Source organism: Eumetopias jubatus, unplaced genomic scaffold (genome assembly GCF_037043125.1).
Source record: "Eumetopias jubatus isolate StellerSeaLion01/CBP00866 unplaced genomic scaffold, mEumJub1_p1.0 scaffold_4, whole genome shotgun sequence".
NCBI lineage: Eukaryota > Metazoa > Chordata > Mammalia > Carnivora > Otariidae > Eumetopias > Eumetopias jubatus.
This window is the reverse complement of record NW_028274810.1, coordinates 79,706,352-79,731,769: the sequence shown is the minus strand read 5'-3', so window position 1 is coordinate 79,731,769 and position 25,418 is coordinate 79,706,352. Positions and strand designations below refer to the sequence as shown.

Genomic DNA, 25,418 nt, shown 5'->3' with positions numbered 1-25,418 from the left:
AAAAGCTTCCAGAACAAACAAAAACTAAAGGAATTTGCAAACACGAAACCAGCCCTCCAAGAAATATTGAAAGGGGTCCTCTAAGCAAAGAGAAAGCCTAAAAGCAGCATAGATCAGAAAGGAACACAGACAACATACAGTAACAGTCACCTTACAGGCAATACAATGGCACTAAATTCATACCTTTCAATAGTTACCCTGAATGTAAATGGGCTAAATGCCCCAATCAAAAGACACAGGCTATCAGATTGGATTAAAAAACAAGACCCATCAATATGCTGTCTGCAAGAGACTCATTTTAGACCCAAAGACACCCCCAGATTGAAAGTGAGGGGGTGGAAAACCATTTACCATGCTAATGGACACCAAAAGAAAGCTGGGGTGGCAATCCTTATATCAGACAAACTAGATTTTAAAACAAAGACTGTAATAAGAGATGAGGAAGGACACTATATCCTACTTAAAGGGTCTATCCAACAAGAAGATCTAACAATTGTAAATATCTATGCCCCGAACATGGGAGCAGCCAATTATATAAGCCAATTAGTAACAAAAGCGAAGAAACACATTGACAACAATACAATAATAGCGGGGGACTTTAACACCCCCCTGACTGAAATGGACAGATCATCTAAGCAAAAGATCAACAAGGAAATAAAGACTTTAAATGACACACTGGACCAAATAGACTTCACAGACATATTCAGAACATTCCATCCCAAAGCAACGGAATACACATTCTTCTCTAGTGCCCATGGAACATTCTCCAGAATTGATCACATCCTAGGTCACAAATCAGGTCTCAACCGGTACCAAAAGATTGGGATCATTCCCTGCATATTTTCAGACCACAATGCTTTGAAACTAGAACTCAATCACAAGAGGAAAGTCGGAAAGAACTCAAATACATGGAGGCTAAAGAGCATCCTACTAAAGAATGAATGGGTCAACCAGGAAATTAAAGAAGAATTAAAAAAAATTCATGGAAACCAATGAAAATGAAAACACAACTGTTCAAAATCTTTGTGATACAGCAAAGGCAGTCCTGAGAGGAAAGTATATAGCAATACAAGCCTTTCTCAAGAAACAAGAAAGGTCTCAAATACACAACCTAACCCTACACCTAAAGGAGCTGGAGAAAGAACAGCACATAAAGCCTAAACCCAGCAGGAGAAGAGAAATAATAAAGATCAGAGCAGAAATCAATGAACTAGAAACCAAAAGAACAGTAGAACAGATCAAGGAAACTAGGAGCTGGTTCTTTGAAAGAATTAACAAGATTGATAAACCCCTGGCCAGACTCATCAAAAAGAAAAGAGAAATGACCCAAATCAACAAAATCATGAATGAAAGAGGAGAGATCACAACCAACACCAAAGAAATACAAACAATTATAAGAACATATTATGAGCAACTCTATGCCAGCAAATTAGATAACCTGGAAGAAATGGGTGCATTCCTAGAGATGTATCAACTACCAAAACTGAACCAGGAAGAAACAGAAAACCTGAACAGACCTATAACCACTAAGGAAATTGAAGCAGTCATCAAAAATCTCCCAAGAAACAAAAGCCCAGGGCCAGATGGCTTCCCAGGGGAATTCTATCAGACATTTAAAGAAGAATTAATACCTATTCTCCTGAAACTGTTCCAAAAAATAGAAATGGAAGGAAAACTTCCAAACTCATTTTATGAGGCCAGCATTACCTTGATCCCCAAACCAGACAAAGACCCCATCAAAAAGGAGAATTACAGACCAATATCCTTGATGAACATGGATGCAAAAATTCTCACCAAAATACTAGCCAATAGGATCCAACAGTACATTAAAAGGATTATTCACCACGACCAAGTGGGATTTATCCCTGGGCTGCAAGGCTGGTTCAACATCCGCAAATCAATCAACGTGATACAATACCTTAACAAAAGAAAGAACAAGAATCATAGGATCCTCTCAATAGATGCAGAAAAAGCATTTGACAAAGTACAGCATCCTTTCTTGATCAAAACTCTTCAGAGTATGGGGTTAGAGGATACATACCTCAATATCATAAAAGCCATCTATGAAAAACCTACAGCGAATATCATTCTCAATGGGGAAAGGCTGAGAGCTTTTCCCCTAAGGTCAGGAACGCGGCAGGGATGTCCACTCTCACCACTGCTATTCAACATAGTATTAGAAGTCCTAGCCACAGCAATCAGACAACAAAAAGAAATCAAAGGCATCCAAATCGGCAAAGAGGAAGTCAAACTCTCACTCTTTGCAGATGATATGATACTGTATGTGGAAAACCCAAAAGACTCCACCCCAAAACTGCTAGAACTCATACAGGAATTCAGTAAAGTAGCAGGATATAAAATCAATGCACAGAAATCAGTGGCATTCCTATACACCAACAACAAGACAGAAGAGAGACAAATCAAGGAGTCGATCCCATTTACAATTGCACCCAAAACCATAAGATACCTAGGAATAAATTTAACCAAAGAGGCAAATGATCTGTACTTAGAAAACTATAAAATACTCATGAAAGAAATTGAAGAAGACACAAAGAAATGAAAAAACGTTCCATGCTCATGGATTGGGAGAACCAACATTGTGAAGATGTCAATGCTACCTAGAGCAATCTACACATTCAATGCAATCCCCATCAAAATACCATCCACTTTTTTCAAAGAAATGGAACAAATAATCCTAAAATTTGTATGGAACCAGAAGAGACCCCGAATAGCCAGAGGAATATTGAAAAAGAAAAGCAAAGCTGGCGGCATCACAATTCCGGACTTCCAGCTCTATTACAAAGCTGTCATCATCAAGACAGTATGGTACTGGCACAAAAACAGACACATAGATCAATGGAACAGAATCGAGAGCCCAGAAATGGACCCTCAACTCTATGGTCAACTTATCTTTGACAAAGCAGGAAAGAATGTCCAATGGAAAAAAGACAGTCTCTTCAACAAATGGTGTTGGGAAAATTGGACAGCCACATGCAGAAGAATGAAACTGGACCATTTCCTTACACCACACACAAAAATAGACTCCAAATGGTTGAAAGACCTAAATGTGAGACAGGAGTCCATCAAAATCCTAAAGGAGAACACAGGTAGCAACCTCTTCGACCTCAGCCGCAGCAACTTCTTCCTAGAAACATCACCAAAGGCAAGGGAAGCCAGGGCAAAAATGAACTATTGGGATTTCATCAAGATAAAAAGCTTTTGCACAGCAAAAGAAACAGTCCACAAAACCAAAAGACAACCGACAAAATGGGAGAAAATATTTGCAAATGACATATCAGATAAAGGGCTAGTATCCAAAATCTATAAAGAACTTATCAAACTCAACACCCAAAGAACAAATAATCCAATCAAGAAATGGGCAGAAGACATGAACAGACATTTTTCCAAAGAAGACATCCAAATGGCCAGCAGGCACATGAAAAAGTGCTCAACATCGCTCGGCATCAGGGAAATCCAAATCAAAACCTCAATGAGATACCACCTCACACCCGCCAGAATGGCTAAAATTAACAAGTCAGGGAACAACAGATGTTGGCGGGGATGTGGAGAAAGGGGAACCCTCCTACACTGTTGGTGGGAATGCAAGCTGGTGCAACCACTCTGGAAAACAGTATGGAGGTTCCTCAAACAGTTGAAATTAGAGCTACCATTCGATCCAGCAATTGCACTACTGGGTATTTACCACAAAGATACAAATATAGGGACCCGAAGGGGTACGTGCACCCCAATGTTTATAGCAGCAATGTCCACAATAGCCAAACTGTGGAAAGAGCCAAGATGTCCATCGACAGATGAATGGATAAAGAAGAGGTGGTATATATACACAATGGAATATTATGCAGCCATCAAAAGGAATGGGATCTTGCCATTTGCAACGACATGGATGGAACTGGAGGGTGTTATGCTTAGTGAAATAAGTCAATCAGAGAAAGACATGTATCATATGACCTCACTGATATGAGGAATTCTTAATCTCAGGAAACAAACTGAGTGTTACTGGAGTGGTTGGGGGTGGGAGGGATGGGGTGGCTGGGTGATAGACATTGGGGAGGGTATGTGCTACGGTGAGCGCTGTGAATTGTGCAAGACTGTTGAATCACAGATCTGTACTTCTGAAACAAATAATGCAACGTATTTTAAGAAAAAAGAAAAAGAAGAAGATAGCAGGAGAGGAAGAATGAAGGGGAGTAAGTTAGAGGGGGAGACGAACCATGAGAGATGATGGACTCTGAAAAACAAACTGAGGGTTCTAGAGGGGAGGAGGGTAGGGGGATGGGTTAGCCTGGTGATGGGTATTAAAGAGGGCACATTCTGCGTGGAGCACTGGGTGTTATGAACAAACATGAATCATGGAACACTACATCAAAAACTAATGATGTAATATATGGTGATTAACATAACAATAAAAAAATTTAAAAAAAAAAGAAACAACTCAAGAGTAAAATGGGGAAAGGGTATGTTCAAAGAAAAAATGAACATATGTGGTTAATAAACAAAAGTAACGCTTAACCTCATCTCTCTCTTTTTTTTTAAGATTTTATTTTTAAGTAATCGTACAACCGACACGGGGCTGGAACTCATAACCCCAAGATTAAGAGTCACATGTTCCACTGACTGAGCCAGTCAGGCAGCCCTCACCTCATTTGTAATTAAAGAGATACAAATCAAAATAAGAGATACCATTTTTGACATATTGGCAAAAATTAGAAGGTTTGATAGTATCTCTTATGAACAAGAAGAAACAGGAACTCTTACAAACTGTAATTCAGCATGTAAATTGGTACAACTATTTTAAAGGACAATGGGATGATATATATCAAAATTTGACTCAATGACTCCACTGTAAGGAATTCTGCATCCAGGGGCTCCTGGGTGGCTCAGTCAGTTAATTGACTGCCTTCAGCTCAGGTCATAATCCCAGCGTCCTGGGATCAAGTCCCACATCAGGCTCCCTGCTCAGCGGAGAGCCTGCTTCTCCCTCTCCCTCTGCTGTTCCCCTGCTAGTGTGCTCTTTCTCTCCCTCTCTGTCAAACAAATAAATAAAATGTTTAAAGGAAAAAAAAAAGGAATTCTACATCCAGATACACCAACATATATCTGATACGGGGGTGCAACATTGAAATGCCAAAAACTGGAATAAACAAGATGTCCATTAACAGGAGTATGGTTAAACAAATCATGTTATAGTCACACAATGGAATATTATGCAGCTGTTAAAAAAACCCTCAAAAACAATATAATGTGTATCTGAGCTCTGAAGTTAGGAGGTCTGGATTAGGCTGCTGGTTCTACTACTCACAGGCTGTGTAAACTTGAGCAAGTTGTTTAAATGCTTTGTATATCAGTTTCCTCATATATAGAATAAGGATACTGATGTTATTTATAGTAAAGTACCTAGAGCAGTGCCTGGCAGAGAGTGAGTATCCAATGTCTGTCCGTCTCTCTCTCTCTCTCTCTCTCTCACACACACACACACACACACACACACACACACACTCTGGTGTATGTATATGAATTTTCTTCCTAGGATACTTCCTAGGATACAAGAAATTGTCAAGAGTTGCCTTTAGGAAGACTAATTTTCCATTTCATACATTTTCCTCAGTGTCTTAATTTTTTTCTATGTGATATATTAATTGTACTTTCAAAGTGGAAGTGGGGACAACAGACATTGTTAAAACAAAAAAGTAGATTAGAAATCAGAATGCATGGTATGATCACATTATTGTTTGTTTCTAAAAACATATACATACAAACATGCAAAGAGAGATTAAAAGGATAAACAATAGGGATGCCTGGGTGGCTCAGACTGTTAAGTGATGGACTCTTGATTTCGGCTCAGGTCATGATCTCAGGGTTGTGAGATCAAGCCCCGTGTGGGGCTCTGTGCTCAGCAGGGTGTCTGCTTGAGATTCTCTCTCCCTCTCCCTCTCTCCGCCCCTCTCCCAGCTCATGCCCATGCTTTCTCTCTAAAATAAACAAATAAATAAAATCTTTTTTTACAAAAAGGATACACAATATAGTTATAGGTGTCTCTGATAGAGGATCGTAGAAGTTTTTTCTTTATTCTTTCTTTGTATTTTCTATAATGGATATTTGGAGTTTATTTTTTAATTAATGTATTTATTTTTGAAGTTTTTTATGTATTTAAGTAATCTCTACACCCCATGGGGGACTCAAACTCACAACCCCAAGATCAAGAGTTGCACACTCTTCCAACTGAGCCAGAAAGGCACCTTTATTGTTTTTTATAAAAGACAAAGACAAGTGGAAATAAAGTCATCTTACCCACCCCACACATCTAAGCAATGCTCATGTGAATCATGCCACAGGTACTGCTATCCAATCTCCAAAGTGTCCAAGGAAAGAGATTCTAGAACTTTTCACTACAGGGTCTTCAGTAGCCATAAAGACCTGCCAGAGGGCAAAGTGTAAGGAATCAGACAAACCAAACCTTGAACTCAAATACCTGGCTTTGTGTGGCTTGCTCCATCCAGCTTCTCAGCTGCCAAAGTCACAGGTACCACATCTGCCTTCAGCTCTTCCCTGCCATCAGTGTCCACGTCTTTCACTATGATGTTCACATTCACCTTCTGACCAGCCCTGGGCTTCACCGCTGGGTTAGCATGCTTCCAGAAACGCTGTTTCAAGGCTTCCAGTTCTAGATCCAAAGACCAACCAGTATGTCAGTTTGCCATGCTTAAACTCTTTCCTTTAAGATTCCAGTTAAGAATCACAAGCTAAGTTTTTAAGCTCAACAAAGTTGCAGCAGGAATCAAAACACCCAAAGACACCAAAAACTCCTTTGCTACTAACACCTATGTCAAATTCATATTCATATAACTTAACTAAACTAATGAAATGCTGCCATTGTTCTTCCTCAATATACTTCAAAAATCATTTTAGGGTAGGGGCACCTAGGTGACTTAGTCGGTTAAACGTCTGCCTTCAGCTCAGGTCATGATCCCAGGGTCCTGGGATCGAGCCCCACGTGAGGTTCCCTGCCGTTCTGCCTTCTTGTGCTATCTCTCCATCAAATAAATAAATAAAATCTTACAAAAAAACCATTTTAGGGTAGAAATTTATAATCGAAGTTTCTAAATGTATGCAATTCTTTTTTTCATTTTTAAAATTTAAATTCAATTAACATATAATGTATTAGTTTCAGATAAATGTATGCAATTCTTTTTTTAAAGATTTATTTATTTATTTGAAAAAGAGAGAATGAGAGAGAGAGAGAGCACATGAGGGGGGAGGGTCAGAGGGAGAAGCAGACTCCCTGCTGAGCAGGGAGCCCGATGCTGCACTCGATCCCGGGACTCCAGGATCATGACCTGAGCTGAAGGCAGTTGCTTAACCAACTGAGCCACCCAGGCGCCCCTAAATGTATGCAATTCTGTTTTTTTTTTTGGAAGATTTTTTTAATTTGAGAGAGAGTGAGAGAGAGAGCACATGAGAGGGGAGAGGGTCAGAGGGAGAAGCAGACTCCCCGCCGAGCAGGGAGCCCGATGCGGGACTCGATCCTGGGACTCCAGGATCATGACCTGAGCCGAAGGCAGTCGCTTAACCAACTGAGCCACCCAGGCGCCCAGTATGCAATTCTTAAAAAAAAGTATTAAACTGGTAGAACCAACACCATAATTATCAGTCATTCAATGGCTTAATTTTTCATAGATTCCAGCCTCTTTTTTAAAATTTCCCTATTTTGAACATTTCACTATTAATTAGCAATCTTACTAAATATGGGCAAGGTCCATTTAAAAAAAGGGAAAAAAAATTACAATCCATCCAGTCAGTGATATAACTCAGCAGCAGGACTGGAAAAGTCTGTTGGTGAAACTGTTACACTAGCCTAATCAGTATCATCAGAAAGGAAATCCTGCTTACAGGTGGCCTCTATACCACACACGCAACTTGCATACAAAGGGGAATATACATACTGGGAGCAGTAAGTTCAGTGGCCCAATGGCAATAGGGCCTCTCCCCACTTCCCCATTGCTACAGTAGCTCAGAATTTCTTCCTCCTCTCTCCCTTAGCTAGCTGCTACCTGGCACCATCACCTAATGCCTCTGTTTAAGACATCATACCATAGTGGGTGGTTTTAAGAGAGTGACAGTTATGGGGCGCCTGGGTGGCTCAGTCGTTAAGCGTCTGCCTTCGGCTCAGGTCGTGATCCCAGGGTCCTGGGATCGAGCCCCGCATCAGGCTCCCTGCTCCGCGGGGAAGCCTGCTTCTCCCTCTCGTACTCCCCCTGCTTGTGTTCCCTCTCTCGCTGTGTCTCTCTCTGTCAAATAAATAAATAAAATCTTTAAAAAAAAAAAAGAGAGAGCTGACAGTTATAAAGAGAAAAGATTCCTTTAGGGTTGAGGGATCTAGATATCTTCACGTGCCTTCTCTTCCATATAAAATGTCCAGAACACTCCAAGTTTGGTTCTTTTTCTAAAATGCACTCAAATTGTATTTTAGTAGTTTTGGGGTTAGCATCTAGATGTGGTTTTTCCTTCCCTAGAAGGGAACAGAAGAACTGGAAGGAAATCTTTTCATTCTGAGTCCCTAGCATTATTAGTAGCAAAAATCCAGCTCCAAAGGATAGTATGTTTACATGACAAACAGACATGTAGGGAGAGAAGATGTGAGTTTGCACCCGCTTTTATAGCAGTTCAGTAAGGCTGGAAGCAATGGGGAAATGGAAGTGGAAAGGTAACAGAAATAAGCAGGTCATTATTGGCACCAACAAAATAAAACAAATGGATGTGGAGGAAGATTTGCTTGGGACCTAAAATAATAGTGAGGCAGAGGAGTTGCCTTCGTTCTTCTGGAAAAAGTCAGGTTCCTTAAAGCTCTTCATCTCCAATGCACCTGGGCACCTACTTTCCTTGCCTTTTACTACATGACTCAACCATCTCCCCCCTCACCCTAGAATCCCTGTTCAAGCTCCTGTCCCTCCATCAGTCTTTGTCCAGCTCCATTCATGTCTGCTCCAGCTCAGGTCTCCACCAGCAGCAGCTTGAATCTAAAACTGTTCTCATTCCCATTGTTCTTAGTCCAGAAAGTAGAGGAATTAAGGGCAGAGATTATTACCTACACTATTGCAGGAAGCAGGAGTCCTACATTTCTGGCACCCCAAAGTTGAGATCTACGTGCCTTTTCTCATGGAAACCTTATTCTATGTGAGGTTAAGGAAACTAAGCTGTTCCTACTGCTTTCACTCTTAACCCCTTCCCCTGTCCACCCTACTAGCCACCAGATTGAACTTCCCAAAATGACTATCTGATTGGGTCATTTCCTTTGCTAAAAATCTGTCAGTGGTCCTCTGCTAACAAAAGGCGAAAGTCCAAGCTCCTCCCATGGCCTAAAAGCCCTGCGAGATATGGCCTCTGGTTACCCATCCTCAGTGCCTTTACAATCTTCACTCCAGTTCGCCAGAACACCCAGTGCTCTCTCTTGTCACCATTGGGTCGTTTGCGGGTCTGTTCCCTCCACCAAGAATGCCCTCCCTCAGCTCTCTGCCTTGGTATCTCCTACTCGGCTTTCAGGACTCAGCTCTGGTATTGGTTCCTTTCAGAAGCCTCCCTGACTCCCCACGAGGTATTCCAAGGGAGGTACCCTTCCTCTAGGTTCAGAGTATACCCAGCCCTTACCATCTAGTTGTGTTGTAATGGTCTGTGTGCCTGCCTGTCACTCTGACTAGACTTTAACTTCCATAAGAGCAGGGACTGTGTCTTGTGTACACAGCATCCGACACCATGCTAGAAAAAAGTTTATTGCACAGATAAATAAAAGTCAATCCTAAGTTCATACATATGGAACTGGCTGGCATGGAAACCCAACTTTCACGTCAAATACTATTTCTGAAGGAAAACATATTTTGAGTTAAAAATAAAGGCCTACGGCGGCGCCTGGGTGGCTCAGTTGGTTGGGTGACTGCCTTCTGCTCAGGTCATGATCCTGGAGTCTCGGGATCAAGTCCCGGAATCAAGTCCCACATCGGGCTCCCTACTCAGCGGGGAGTCTGCTTCTCCCTCTGACCCTCTTCCCTCTCGTGCTCTCTATCTCTCATTCTCTCTCTCAAATAAATAAAATCTTTAAAAAAATAAATAAAAAAATAAAGGCCTACAATGTGCCAGGCACTGTGCTAGTTCCCTATATAAGCCAAGTGTAATGTTGGAAAAATGACCCAACCTCTCCAAGTCTCCATCTCTTCACTGCAAAATAATACCTGGGGCTGTGAGAATTAAGAACAATAATAAAGAATCTATCAGTGTCTGATGTACTAGGTACTCAAAAAAAAAAGGTTTCTTCCCTTTCCTGTCTCAGTCCAGAACCATTTAGAGAGCTTCAAATCCCAAATAAAAAAAAAACTCACAGTAGCTAGTATTTTAAGTATTTAAGAAATGTTTCCTCCCCCTCTCTTACTCTGAGACTGTTTAGGTAATTTCTAGTCCCACATGACGAAACTTTCCCTCCGTGTTCTGGACAACAGCTTATTCCCCTGCTTCTTTGCCAATGGAGCTATGCTGGTTCTGTTACACAACCATTTCACTCCACCTCCTGCTCTGGTCAAACGGACTTATCCATCCTCCCCATATGCACCATGCAGAGATTACTCTGTCCCTTCCGAGAATGTCTTCTCCACTTCCAAAAAGCCCACCGCTTCAATCAGCAAAGACTCACTGGGCATAATTTACACACTAGATACTGTGGATGACAAGAGCACCTGCCAACCATAAGCTGTTATGGTTACGATGTAAGTAATTTCACTAATAATAGAACTAGGAGCCACTATTTGAGTGCTTCCTTATGCTATCTATTTCTCTGCCTTATTTCAACACATCTTCACTATAGCTCTGTGAACTGGTTTTTTTTTTTCCTTAAAAAAGATGGCTCGAGAGCTCAAATAGCACATTCAAGGTTAAACAGTGAGTAGCACAGTCCAGATTCAAACCTTGGTCTTGCTACAGAGCCTAAGCTCTTAATTATCATGCCATACTGCCTCAATTCAGAGGAGGAAACACCCAATTCTACCTACTAGTCAGGAAATCTACCTAATATGGTAATATTTGAACTGTCTTGAAGGATCATTCATTCATTCCCTCATCCAATATAAACGCCTGTAATACGTCATCCACTGTGGAAGCACTGGTGATAGAGTAGGAATAAGCCAGAAGTTCCCTATTCACAGTATAAAGGGAAAGGCAGTGAACAAGTAATTACATCCACATACTCTTCAAGCCTTCTTTTAACCACCTATTGGAAGAAATTAATTCTTCCTCTAAACTGCCACAGCACTTTATTCTAAATGTTTCCTTCAGCAAAGACTACTTTTCACTTTCCTTCATTTTTTCCAATCATCAGTGACACACGTTCATTATAGATGTCACTTTCCACCTTCTCTCTTGCATTACTGTTATTTGCATACTTATCTTCCCTGCAAGAGTGTAAGTAGCTTAAATGCACGATAAATGTTAGATTGCTCTTGGTATGCCCTACAGAACCTCGCATGTCGTGGATAGCTTAATATTTGTTAAATGAGTGGGGGAAAAAAGAAATTCAGTTTTGCAGACAATTTATTGAACCAAAATGTTTCCCTTTAACGGTGAAAAAATGAATAATGCTTTTTTGAATGTCATACCATAGTACCACAGCGATGCACCTTTTTTGTATACTAACCTGTCAACAGGCTTCCATTTTAAACAAGGTTGAGAACACTCTGATGCCCTGCCAAATTTATCTAAAAAGAATTTTACCCATATGTGGTACATCTACAGAATAGGATCACGTGTGGTTACGGGTTCCTCCTGGGTTCCCTATCCTCCATAGTAGCAAATAATAGAAAGGTGCCAGAATAAACTACTCTGGAGGCTTCCCACAATTCAAAGGATTACCTCTGTTGGTTTCAGGTTCTTCAAGTATCACAAAGGAATCCTCATCAGCACCCAGTCGAGGTTTAATGGAAACATCTATCCCCAGTTGCTTCAGTCTATCCAGAGTGAACCTCCTCACTTTTTCAGGTGGCACAATTATTGATTTAGTTTGCTGCCCAGACTCCTCCACCTTCTCATCTGCTTCTTCTGTTTTCTTCAGGCCTTCTTCTCCTTCTAGAGCATGAGGTTCAGGTGCCACAAGCCTTCCAGCCTGATACTCCTCATTGTCCTCCTTCCCAAGGAAGCGGGATTCCTGTTGTGCCACGGAGCTGTCCTTGGGTGAAGGTCTATCATCACTCTGCTTCTGTTTCTCCTGAATTTCTTGTTCTTCACTTCCCATCAAATCCTTACTGCAAGACTCATCTGATCCAGTAGTGATCTGGGGTTCCTGTGAAGCTGCAGGGAGTGCATTAATTTCCATTTCATATCCTGCACCTGTTGTCTGCTCAGAATCTTTGCTATGGTGGTCATTATTCTTCTCACTTGTATTTGCAGTGTCTGTGGTTTCTTTGGGATGGCTTGACTGATACTTAGATGACCTAGAAAAGGGAAAATGAGCTGAAGTTCAAAATCACCCTAAGTGTGAAACACTCATCTCAGCACATAATGATATCAGTTAAATCGGTTTTACAAGAGGGAGGAATCTGAAATTTTTACATCAGATGTTTATTACAAAACTGAATATTTACAAAAATTATAATCACAAGGAAAGAGAGTTCTTACTTCAGTAGTGCCATGGCATTTCCCTGGCAAGTGGGTCGGGGTTTACGTTTGAAGAAATCATGAATGGTTTTATTCTCTGGCATATGATATGGAAGATTAAGTGCAGACTCTATAAAATGGAACAAAACAAGCAGATACATATACTGTATATTCTGAAATGTCACTTCATATTCAGTTAACTAAACAGTACAGTGAAAGCCATCACCAGAAACAGAAAGCAATCTGGCTTTAATAAAGACAGGATCTAAGTACAAAAGAACTCCCTGAAGACCAGTGGCTTTTTTTTTTTTTTTAAAGATTTTATTTATTTATTTGTCAGAGAGAGAGAGGGAGCACAAACAGGGAGGTGGCAGGCAGAGGGAGAAGCAGGCTCCACACTGAGCAAGGAGCCCAATGCGGGACTCGATCCCAGGACCCTAGGATCATCACCTGAGCCGAAGGCAGCCGCTTAACCAACTGAGCCACCCAGGTGTCCCGACCAGTGGCTTTTAAACCTAGTCGTGAAATCAAACTAATCCAGGAAGTTTTTTAAAAATACAGATTCTTGGGGCACCTGAGTGGCTCAGTCATTAAGCGTCTGCCTTTGGCTCAGGTCATGATCCTGGGGTCCTGGGATGGAGCCCCACATCGGGCTCCCTACTCAGCAGGAGGCCTGCTTCTCCCTCTCCCACTCCCCCTGCTTGTGTTCCCTCTCTCGCTGTGTCTCTCTGTCAAATAAATAAATAAAATCTTGGGCGCCTGGGTGGCTCAGTTGGTTAAGCGACTGCCTTCGGCTCAGGTCATGATCCTGGAGTCCCAGGATCGAGTCCCGCATCGGGCTCCCTGCTCAGCAGGGAGTCTGCTTCTCCTGCTGACCCTCTTCCCTCTTGTGCTATCTCTCATTCTCTCTCTCTCAAATAAATAAATAAAATCTTTAAAAAAATAAATAAAATCTTTAAAAATAATAAAAAAATAAAAATAAAAATACAGATTCTTGGGGTGCCTGGGTGGCTCAGTGGGTTAAGCATCTGCTGTCGGCTCAAGTCACGATCCCAGAGTCCTCAGTAGAGATTCTGCTCCTCCCTCTCCCTCTTCCCCTCCCTCCCCCACCACCCCTACCCCCCTCATGCTCTCTCTTTCTCCCTCTCAAAAAAAAAAGTTTAAAAAAATACAGATTCTTGGACCCCACTTCAAGCCAATTGAATCAGAACTTCTGTGGACCTAAGAACTTACATATTTGAAATGTTCCCAAAGGGATCCTGATACAGCCGGTCCATAAAAAACCATTAAAAAAAAACCCTCCCTCCTTACCACTAATACAGTTCTGGAAATTTTCTCAGTTTACACTAATGTTCGAGGGGCTTTAAAACAATGGCCATTCACCAAGATCAACTCTAAACTTATTATAATTCATACTAGGAGTGTTAAAAACATAAAAATCCCTCTTGGGGAACCCAGCTAACTCAGTTGGAAGAGCATGTGACTCTTAATCTTGGGGTCCTGAGTTCAAGCCCCACATTTGGTGTAGAAATTACAAAAAAAAATTTAGGGGCTCTTGGGTGGCTCAGTTGGTTAAGCGTCTACCTTCGGCTCAGGTTGTGATCTCAGAGCCCTGTGTCAGGCTCCCTATTCAGTGGGGAGCCTGCTTCTCCCCCTGCCCCACCCCCGACTCGTGCAGACACTCCCTCTCTCTCAAAAAAGTAAAATCTTAAAAAAAAAAAATCCCCAATAGCTAAGTTGAGCTTACAAAGAACTATTGTGATTTGCCTTAAAGTTACTATAGTGGTTTACATTACCTCGAATAAGGCGCTGAGTTTCACTATGCAGTTTTTTTAATGCTTCCTTACTTAATCTGGCTGCCTTCCTTTCCTTAAAGAAAACAAACAGTGAGACTACATTAATGCTATTACCCAGAAAGATATTCATGCTTCAAAAGTTTGCCCTCTCCAAGAAAAGAGGATGGAGAAAGAAAAGTAAGCACTAATAAGTTCAGTACAATATAAACTCAAGGAGATCATTTATTTTGCATATCATATAGAATTAACTCAACCAAATCCATATTTGTGTCCCTACTATGTACAAAGCAATATCTTGGGTACCAGGAAAATATGATAGATATGATAAAATATTTATCCTTCAGAAATTCACAATCTCCTGGGGAAAGAAATCAACATGATAATTATATAGAGCTCCATCTCACCTTCCTCATGGTGCCTTTCGATAACTCAGTTTCTTCTTCAAATGGACATACCCCACCCTCTAAAGACAGTTCCTTTTTCTAAAAGAGAAGATGACAAGTTGAAAAATATGGACAAAAATTAAATTGAAGGGGTGCCTTGGTGGCTCAGTAAGTTAAGCAACCAACTCACGATTTCAGGTCATGATCTCACGGGTCATGGGATCTAGCCCTGTGTGGGGCTCCGTGGTGAGAGGGGAGTCTGCTTGGGAGTCTCTCTCTGCCCCTCCCCCCACTTGAGCTTGATCGCTCTCTCTCTCTCTCTAAAGGAAATAAATCTTTTATAAAAAAAATTAGGGGTGCCTGGGTGGCTCAGTTAAGCGGCTGCCTTCGGCTCAGGTCATGATCCCAGGGTCCTGGGATCAAGCCCCACGTCAGGCTTACTGCTCAGCGAGAGCCTGCTTCTCCCTCTCCCTCTGTCTGTTGCTCTGCCTACTTGTGCTGTCTCTCTGTAAAACAAATAAATAAAATCTAAAAAAAGGGGGCACCTGGGTGGCTCAGTTGGTTAAGCGTCTGCCTTCGGCTCAGGTCATGATCCCAGTGTCCTGGGATCGAACCCGCATCGGGCTCCCTGCTCCACAGGAAGCCTGCTTCTCCCTTTCCCACTCCCCCTGCTTGTGTTCCCTCTCTCACCATGTCTCTCTCTGTCAAATAAATAAATAAAATCTTTAAAAAAAATAAACTGAAATAACAGGATATTGCCTACTCAGAAGATTGCTTCTGTATCCCAACATCACATCATTGTTAATAACAAGCCAGTAATTATCAGATAGAAAGTTTTAAACCTACAGCATCCATATAAAGCCTAGAAAAAAATTTGCTGTCTCAAATGGAGCTTGGGCTCTCATTTCTTATACTTCTTTATTATATCTTTCCCTAAGGAGGGACAATGACTCCCAGGGAGCTAAAGATAATCTTAGCAAGAACAGAACAACTGTTTCCAAACACTCAGGACAATGTTTGACTGTTGTTTCTCTTTGATACCTTTCCAGAAACACTTTAGGTTCATTTCATAGAGGCCACAGGATTATAAAATTTGTATCTCTGCCCCATTACTTACCTGCTTCTTATACAATACAAAGTATCTCGTTTTTTTCCCTTAACATTCCTATGAAGGCAGTCATAATGCTAGCTTTTTGGGGCGCCTGGGTGGCTCAGTTGGTTAAGCATCTGCCTTTGGCTCAGGTCATGATCCCAGTGTCCTGGGATCGAGTCAGGCTCCCTGCTCGGCAGGGAGCCTGCTTCTCCCTCTACCCCCTGCTCATGCTCTCTCTTTCACGATCTCTCTCTCTCAAATAAATAAATAAAATCTTAAAAAAAAAAAAAATACTAGCTTCCACACAAGTTAGCATGTCTATCACCTATACTGCCTGATTCCAGAATTAACAGCCAAAAAACTTAAATCAATTGCCACATTTTTTTTTTCAGTTAAAAAAAAGGTTCCAACAGTAAATTAGAAAATAAAGCAAAGGTTAGAAGCAGTGGGTTAGCTCTTTTGCAATCATCTACTTGCCTTGTGCTTTTTTACTTTGTTTTTCACAGCTGCCCTTATTGATTCTAATGACTCTTCATCTTCCAATGCAGAGTTATTTTCCTCCTCTTCCTCCTCCTCCAGCCCAGTTTCAAAAAGGTCTTTATCCACAAGAAGACAGCCACTGTCATTAAATGGCTGTTTCACATCATCTTCCTGGACAATGCATAAAGGAAAAACAAAATCCAATCACCCAAACTCCAATATTTCACAACATCATAAGGTAATTTTGATCAGGCCATAAAAAGCCCATATTACATCAGTGGACACATTTATGGCATTCTAGAACCATTCTCCCTGGTTCCTACCCACAGTCGCCCTTTGAGGTCCATGCTGTGATTTTACTGTCCCAAACCAACTTAATAACAGTATATATATTTTTTGAAAAGTCAATTAAATACTTATTAGGCAACTACTTCATAAAACTTGAGGATGGTTTCTCTAGTTAGCAAACAAGACTTGACTTACGGATACCTAAAAAATTCTCCTCTGAAAGTTAATTTTCATCAAATCAGAGGCAGCAATTACTCCACGTGCTCAAAAAGAAAATCAGAAGCCTATTTATTTGGAAGTGTCCCCTGTTTATCAAAATGGAGAATGAGACCAACAAGTTTTAAATTACATATCTCATTACTCGCAATGCAAGAGCCTCCTCAAAGCTATACTGAGTGCAGAAACCTCAAGAACTAAACGCAACTTTTTCTAAGATGTTAAGTTCATCTGCCTTAGAAAGAACAAATTTATTCTTTTAAATATACCTCATTTTTCATTTCCTTCTTTTTTAGTTGCCTGATTTTTTTCATCTTTTTTTCCTCTTTCTCAAGTCTTCTCTTTGATTTTACCTTTCCTTCAATTCCTTCTTTATCACATTTGGGTTTTTTGGAAATCTTTCTGTCAACTGTGAAGTCCACAGAGTTTTCAGATTGGAGACTCTGCTGTGAGCAAGGCATCACCCGAGTTTCAAGATTTTCCTGATACAAAGACTCCTCAATGTCACTTCCAGCACTGTCTGCCAGAGTTTTGTAAATCCTTCGGACTTTTCCATTTTTTCCGGCGTATAAATTCTCTTTATTTTCCTCCTCGACACTGTCATAGGGAGTTTTCTCTGGAGAGGCATTTGTGTCCTCTCTCTCAGACTCACTGTCTTGTAGCACCTTCCTGCTTTTTAATTTCTTACTCACGAATATCTCTTCATCTGAATCTGGAGGAAACATAATTTTTTTAGAGGTCTACTGTCATCTGGCCCTCCTCCTAGTCCCACTGCTCCTCAAAAACATCCAATTATCCGAGTGCTATGTCACCATGTGAAATTATGTAACTACCACTAAGAACTGATTGTAGCAAAGCAAATCTAAAAACAGGTTTTGAAAAACATTTTCCCTGGAAAAATGTCTCTTACTGAGAAATATAATTATATATACTTACAAAGTGTAATGTTGTTCTAATTCTTCTGGCAGGTGTTAAAAATCCTTTTATTAAAGGATGAATGCATTCAACAAGGCGGTGGTAGCTTCTAGACATTTTATATATTTTATTCAATAACATAATAGAAATGGTTAATGTCAAAAGGGTACAAGCACTATTATTTTGTTTTTATAATAAATAAGACAAACAATAAGGTTAGACATTAATAATTTAACAAACCAAGAGAATAATGAAATTAATCCAATCTATTCTATTCCTAAAAATAAAATCACTATTACAAACCTCCGTCACTCAGGGGCACAATTGTTTCACAGCTGCCTTGTCCACTGTCTGAAGGGCTATCGGCTTCTTCCTGTGAAACGAGCTTTGGATCACTGATTTCTAGGTGAACCTAGAAAATTAGAACATACTTTGCATTAACCAGCTGGTGACAGAAAGCTCTAAGTACATAATGACACACAAATCATAGGATCGTAAGGCTGAAGTAAGGAAAACACCCGTATAATTGTTCAATGAAGGGATGACATTAACAATTACTGGATAAGGGGCACCTGGTTGGCTCACTCGTTAAGCGTCTGCCTTCGGCTCAGGTCATGATCCCAGGGTCCTGGGATCGAGCCCCACATCGGGCTCCCTGCTCGGCGCGAAGCCTGCTTCTCCCTCTCCCTCTCCCCCTGCTTGTGTTCCCTCTCTTGCTGTGTGTCTCTGTCAAATAAATAAATTTAATTTAATTTAATTTAAAAAAAATTACTGGAGAAGGGGCACCTGGCTGGCTTGGTTCAGTGGAGCATGTGACTCTTGATCTCAGGGTTGTGGGTTTGAGCCCCACAATGGGTGTAGAGATTATTTAAAAATAAAGTCTTAAAAAAAAAATCACTGGGCAAAAAAACACAAAAATTCATTGTTCACCTTTGAAGAATGCTATAGAACCAATGCTTTACTTTGAGTAATGGTACCTAAACAAAAAGAATCAAGCATTTATTACATGTTTTTTGTTTGAACTGCTTCTCAGTGTACCCCAAATGACATGTTAAATAACATCACAGAGATGCATCCAGATGTGAAAAACTCTATAAAACAAACAATGTGTTTCCTTAATAGTAAACTGCAAGAAAAAAAGAGGGAGGAGTTAAGATACATATATACACACACATTATCAACAATTGTAATATGCAGGCTTTGGATTCTGATTCAAATAAACTGAAAGTATACATATGAGTCAATGAAATCTCAACACTAGCTAGATATTTAGTATTAAGCAACAATTCTAAATTTTTTAGGTGTGGTAATAATATTTGTGATTATCTGTTTTGGAAAGCCCTTATCTTAGAGATGCATAATGAAATATTTGTGGATGAAATGAAGTCTGAAATTTGCTTCCAAATAATCCAGTGAGGGGGAAAGTGAGTGGGACTATAAATGAAACAAAGTTGGCATGATTTGATTAACTGTTGAAGTTAGGTAACAGGTTCATTATACCAGCCTTTCTATGTTTCTCTATGTTTGAAATTTTCCAAATAAAACCATTTTAAAAGTCATAAGTAAAAAATAATAAGTAGTACGGGTGTGTTTTTAGGTGACTTGGCCAGGTAGTGACCAGGCTGATCCTAGAGGCCAGATCTCCTACATCCTTGGTGTCCTTAGGGCTCTGAATGAACTTAAATAGGGGGGTAAATACCAACATCTGTAAAGTAGCAGGGCACTACCCACCTTAATGGTTTCTCAAACAACTATTAAATTGATTTAAATGTTTGGTATAATTATTTAAATAATAACCAAAGGTAACAGGTACTGAGGAATCACTAAGGATCATCACGCATGTGCTGATGATTCTCCCAACAATCCAAAGCAGTAAGATTTTTTTTTGTGGATGCAGAAACTGAATTTAGGTAACCACATAACTCAATACATGGTGATGCTCTTAATCACTTTATTCTAGGCAATTTGTACCAATATCAGCAACAGTCAGGGTCAGGAACACCGCGAGGACAGAGTCGAGTCTTAAAAACCTCAGTAATCAAGATAATATCTTAGTGCAATATTAAAAAAAAATCAAATTGATAAACTATGGCTCATGAAGTCACCCAACTACTTTTGTAAATAAAGTTTTATTGGAAACAGGGCCAGGATTAGGGGAGGGTGAGATGTAGTGCAACCGCAGGGTTTTGCTTTAATTTTTATTTTAAAAAAATACTGCATTAAAATACTATCTTAATTACTGAGTTTTGGGGAGCTCTCTTAAATTTTGCTCCCAAGGCTAGTGTCTCACCCTAGTCCCGGTCCCAGGAAAGAACACGGGTCTGGAATCATCTGCTTCTATGCCCAATCCCGCCAGCGATCAGCCAGCCACCAGCCGGGAAGCCCAGAGACTGCTACGTCTCTCGGGGTCCCGTGCATGACCTCAAAGTCCCCTTGCACACTCAATTCCGAATTCCCAGAGACTCCCGCCGTCCATTTCCGGGGAACCCCGCCCCGCAACCCAGCGGCCCAGGTCAGCCTGGGCCTTCCTCTGTTTTGGGGACCTGAACAAGGAAGAGCCCCGGCGGCAGGAAACGCGCCAAAGGGGAGGCGGACGGGCGGGGCCCGCTGAGGAACCGCTGGGCAGCCGGCTGCGCGCGCCGCAGGGGCCACAAGAGACGCGGCCAAGCGCACCGAGGGGCGGGAAGCCCAGCGCGGGACTGAACCACAGAGTCGCGAGCTCACCGGGCCGCGGGGGGCATCCCGCCAGACCCGACCGCGCGCCGCCACGGTGCACGCCGGGAGCTGTAGTCCTCCCATCCTCGGCGACCGGCTCCGCCCGGCTAGACCCCTACCCAACCTCGCCCCACCGCGCCAAGCCTCTGTAGCTGCGGATGGCGGCCTATGTACGAACTCACCTCAGAAACCACTTCGCGGGTCATGACTCCGGCTTCCCCGGCGCTTTGCTGTAACGGAGCAGGTCTCCGGTTCTCTTAGCCTGGGTACAGCTGCTCCCGCGGTCTCCAGTCAGGCAACACTGTTCAAGCTTTCGCGCCCAGCCAGAGTGGAGGCCCCGCCCTAAGGATTCGCACCAATCCGGAGGAGCCTTTCTCATGAGGCCACGCCCTCCACACTGTCCTACCAATCACGAAGCGCCTTCGGCCAGTCCCGCAAGTATAATCTGGGTTGGGTTGGCGGGTCCCTGCTCTTCCAGTCAATTGAAACTAAGGGAGTTTGGGAGTGTCCCGTTTACGGGTCGGAGGGGCCCTCTGGCCTTGCAAGGCGGTACCAGGCGAGTGGTGGCCTTTGACCTTTGGCCCTTGCCGCAGCGCCTTTTGAGGTGTAAGCCCTCCAAGCGGGAAGTGAGCAGGGAGAAGGTCCCAGGGCAACCGAAGGCACCTGTGGGGATTTTCTCCGGGACCTCCATCCCTGGAACAGCTAGATCCTACCGGCTCCTTCTTGTACATAGCATTCACGCCACTGAACATCGACAAAGAAAAGTTTTATGGGCTGCTCAGATACCAAAGAATATCCTTAGATAGCCTTTATAATTTTATTTAAAGTTAATCTAAGGGACCCCTGGGTGGCTCAGTCGGTTAAGCATCTGCCTTCGGCTCAGGTCATGATCCCAGGGTCCTGGAATCGAGTCCCACGTCTGGCTCCTTGCACAGCAGGGAGCCTGCTTCTGCCCTCTTGCGCGCGCGCTCCCTCTCTCAGGCCAATAAATTAAATAAATAAGGAAGGAAGGAGGGAAGGAAAGAAGGAAGGAAGGAAGGAAGTTAATTTGAGGACGTCTGGGTGGCTCAGTGGGTTAAGCGTCTGCCTCGGCTCAGGTCCTGGGATCAAGCCCTGCACTGGGCTCCAAGTCAGCTTCTCCCTCTACTCCTCCCCCTGCTTGTGCTCTCTCTCTCTCTCTCTCAAATAAATAAATAAAATCTTTTTAAAAAATAAGGTTAATTTGAGGATACGGAAAACAACTACCAGTCCATCCTTAGACAAGGCAGGAAAAAAGAATAAAAGGTCTGGAGTCAGACTAATGCCAGGCAATTCTAATCCCTTGTCATGCTGGTTACTATCTTTTCCCCCTGCGGGTCCATTCTTTATCATTCCTTACCCTGCTCTGTCCAGGCAAGGCTGACTTCTCCCCACTGTATTACCCAAGCTCCCTTGACCTCTGGCTTCTGGTTGAGTCAAGCTCCTGGAAGGTACTTTACAATATTACTGTAAGGAGATCAGAAAGCACCAAGAAAGAAAAGCCACAGTAGTTACTTTCATGAGCCTATCCCCTGGTAGGTGACCAACTCATCCCAATTTTCCCAGGACTTTCCCAGTTTTAGCATTGAAAATCCCACGTCCCGAGATACTCAGTCCCAGGCAAACCAGGATAGTTAGTTACCTTATCCACTGGCCTCGTCTTCCAAGTTTCCAGCTTTAGCTGGGTTCAGATAAAAGTTCTTTCCTCATTATTTCTTTACCTCCTCACCACTTCTCAACTCACTTTTGCCCCCCGCCCCAAGATCCCATTATCCATCTTCTTCTTTCCCATCTGTCTAGCCACATTTCCACCCACTTCACTATTTCTACATTGATGATTTCCAAATATACATCTATAGCACTCCTCCTTCATATATGGGGGGCTAACATTTATCGGGGGCTTACCCTGAGACAGAAACAGTTGCAAGAATTTTGCAAACATCTTATTTAGCTTTCAGAGTAAATTTGCAAGGTAAGTAATATATTATCTCCATTTTAGCAGGGGACTAAACCTTTAAAAGCTAATAACTGGTGGAGCCAATATTCACACCCTGCTCAATCTGACTCCAGAGCTCATACTCCTAAGGGAGACTTTGCCTGAGCCCCTTCTCCATTCTCCCTCCATCCCCTGTTCTGCTTTTCCCAATAACATCTCTGCCTGAAATTTTATTTTTATCTATTTGGATATTGTTGCTCCAAGAGGACAAGCACTTTGTTTCCTTTAACACCATATCCTATCTAGAATAGTTGTTCTCCGACTTGAGCATGCATCGGAATGATCTGAAGAGCTGGTAGAAAGGTTGTTGAACCCCACTACCAGAGTTTCTGATTCAGTATGTCTGATGTGAGGCCCGAGAATTTTCTTTTCTTTTTTAAGATTTTTTAAAAAATTATTTATTTAAGAGAGAGAGCAAGAGAGCACAAGTGGAGTGGGGGAAGGGGCAGAGGGAGAAGCAGGCTCCCAGCTGAGCAGGGAGCCTGACACAGGGCTGGATCCCGGGACCCCGGGATCATGACCCAAGACCAAGGCAGACGCTTAATCAGCTAAGCCACCCAGGAGCCCCAAGGCCTGAGAATTTTCATTTCCAACAAGTTCCCAGATGATGCTAAAGCTGCTGATATGGAGAGCACACTTTGAGAACCAAGGGCATAGAACATACCTGACTCATGGTAGCAAATCAATATTTGTTGAACTAATTCGGTCACTTGACAACTGTACTATTCTTGAACTCCCTTTGGAAGTGAATAAATGAGATAATACTCCTGATATTAGCATTTTCAGAAGTAATCAGCATTTTCCTTTCTTTGAAAAACACCTATTTAGTCACCAGAGAAACAAAGAGAGCTCTGATTTGGACAATGAACGGAATGAGTGAGTTAGGAAGGGGAAACATTTTACTCTATACATTAATTTGTGTTAATCTAAAGTGAGTCTGATTTCTACAAAGAAGACATCCAAATGTCCAAAAGACACATGAAAAAGTGCTCAATATCACTCGGCATCAGGGAAATCCAAATCAAAACTTCAATGAGATACCACCTCACACCAGTCAGAATGGCTAAAATTAACAAGTCAGGAAACGACAGATGTTGGCGAGGATGCAGAGAAAGGGGAACCCTCCTACACTGTAGGTGGGAATGCAAGCTGGTGCAGCCACTCTGGAAGACAGTATGGAGGTTCCTCAAAAAGTTGAAAATAGAGCTACTCTACGACCCAGCAATTGCACTACTGGGTATTTACCCCAAATATACAAATGTAGAGATCCGAAGGGGCAAATGCACCCCAAGTTTATAGCAGCAATGTTCACAATAGCCAAACTATGAAAAGAGCCTAGATGTCCATCAACAGATGAATGGATAAAGAAGATGTGGTATATATATACAATGGAATATTATGCAGCCATCAAAAAACGAAACCTTGCCATTTGCAATGATGTGGATGGAGCTAGAGGGTATTATGCTAAGCGAAATAAGTCAATCAGAGAAAGATAAGTATCATATGATCTCACTGATATGAGAAATTTGAGAAACAAGACAGAGGATCATAGGGGAAGGGAGGGAAAAATGAAACAAGACAAAACCAGAGAGGGAGACAAACCATAAGAGACTCTTAATCTCAGGAAACAAACAGAGGGTTGCTGCAGTGGAGGGGGGTGGGAGGGATGGGGTGGCTGGGTGATGGACATTGGGGAGGGTATGTAGTATGGTGAGCACTGTGAATTGTGTAAGACTGATGAATCACAGACCTGTACCCTTGAAACAAATAATACATTATATGATAATTAAAAAATTAAAAATAAATAAATAAAGCAAGTCTGTATATGGAATTAGCAATCTATATTCTCAATTTTGGTTGTTGGCACCATAATTCATCACTCACCAATTTAGAAACCTGGGAGTCACCTTGACTGTTCTCTGTCTCTTGACTCTCAAGGTTAATCATCCAACAAGCTCTGTTTATGAAGTTGATGGTAGCAAGGGAAATCTCTGCAGTGTTCACTTTGCAGAGATTAGCCTGAACCTGTCCAATAAAGGGCTTTGTAAACTTAGGTAAGTTGTTTAGCTTCTTAGAGCCTTGTTTTCATTATTTATAAGTAGAAAACACTGGATCCAATCCAATCAGATCAGATGGACTCTCAGATGGATTTAATTGGCAGATCACCTGGACGTATGGTAATCTAAAGGAAATATTTTGCAGTACTGACCACACCTAATCTGGTCATAGAAATTAGGAAACATTTTCACTACTAGGATCTATCCTTATGTCACACAAAATCAACATAAAAAAGGAATTCTGAGATTACATGTCTATGAAAAAATAAGCCACAGGATTTAACATGGTCAGCCCATTCCGAAGTTGTATTTTTATTTGCTCGCTGGAAGACAAAAGCAGATTCTAAAAGCTTATGAAAGTTTGGAGGAGAAAGTTGATTAAATTATATATTTTATTTCACCTTTTCTGCAAATTGAGAAAGCCTCCCATGTTAAAGTTTTAGTACTACTCTTCTGGAGTTAAAAGTGTGAGGAATGGCTTGCTTTTCTGAAGTCCTGGGCCGCTGAGTCTTTATCCTTGGAGAAGCACTGCCACCATGTGGCAGTCCTTGGTCATGTCATTCCATCTATTGCCTGTAGCCACTCTACCCTAAAAAAAATTGTTGGTTTTGTTTGTTTGTTTGTTTTCATTTTAAAATTATTCAGAATTGTTTAAATTTTCCTTTGGTGGGGTGAAATAACTGCATCTCCCAGAATCTGCTTTCAAAAATAATTTCATGCCATAACTCCATACAGTTTAATCTTCTCCTGGAGAGTGCCCCGTTGTAAGGCCAGGGCTGTTTTTCTGGCTTTATTTAAGTCCTCCCTGACCTT

At 41.7% G+C, this 25,418-nt stretch overlaps 1 protein-coding gene across 4 annotated transcripts in view; it reads right to left on the bottom strand.

Annotated features, from left to right (window-relative positions):
* The window catches only part of CLSPN (claspin), a 72,355-nt gene that overhangs the window by 19,456 nt on the left and 27,481 nt on the right, over nucleotides 1-25,418 (bottom strand). For 2 of the 4 annotated variants that reach the window (XM_028113595.2, XM_028113593.2), the window contains exons 2-10: nucleotides 20,717-21,278; nucleotides 18,123-18,231; nucleotides 17,174-17,616; nucleotides 16,398-16,571; nucleotides 14,849-14,926; nucleotides 14,445-14,517; nucleotides 12,670-12,778; nucleotides 11,908-12,485; nucleotides 6,491-6,682 (exon numbers count right to left, since the gene is read on the bottom strand). In XM_028113595.2, coding sequence (XP_027969396.2) covers nucleotides 6,491-6,682; nucleotides 11,908-12,485; nucleotides 12,670-12,778; nucleotides 14,445-14,517; nucleotides 14,849-14,926; nucleotides 16,398-16,571; nucleotides 17,174-17,616; nucleotides 18,123-18,231; nucleotides 20,717-20,740 — 1,780 coding nt within the window. In that variant the 5' untranslated portion in view covers nucleotides 20,741-21,278. Of the gene's footprint in view, nucleotides 1-6,490; nucleotides 6,683-11,907; nucleotides 12,486-12,669; nucleotides 12,779-14,444; nucleotides 14,518-14,848; nucleotides 14,927-16,397; nucleotides 16,572-17,173; nucleotides 17,617-18,122; nucleotides 18,232-20,716; nucleotides 23,073-25,418 lie in introns of those variants that run through there. The other 2 variants (XM_028113594.2, XM_088022503.1) reach the window with 2 other exon arrangements.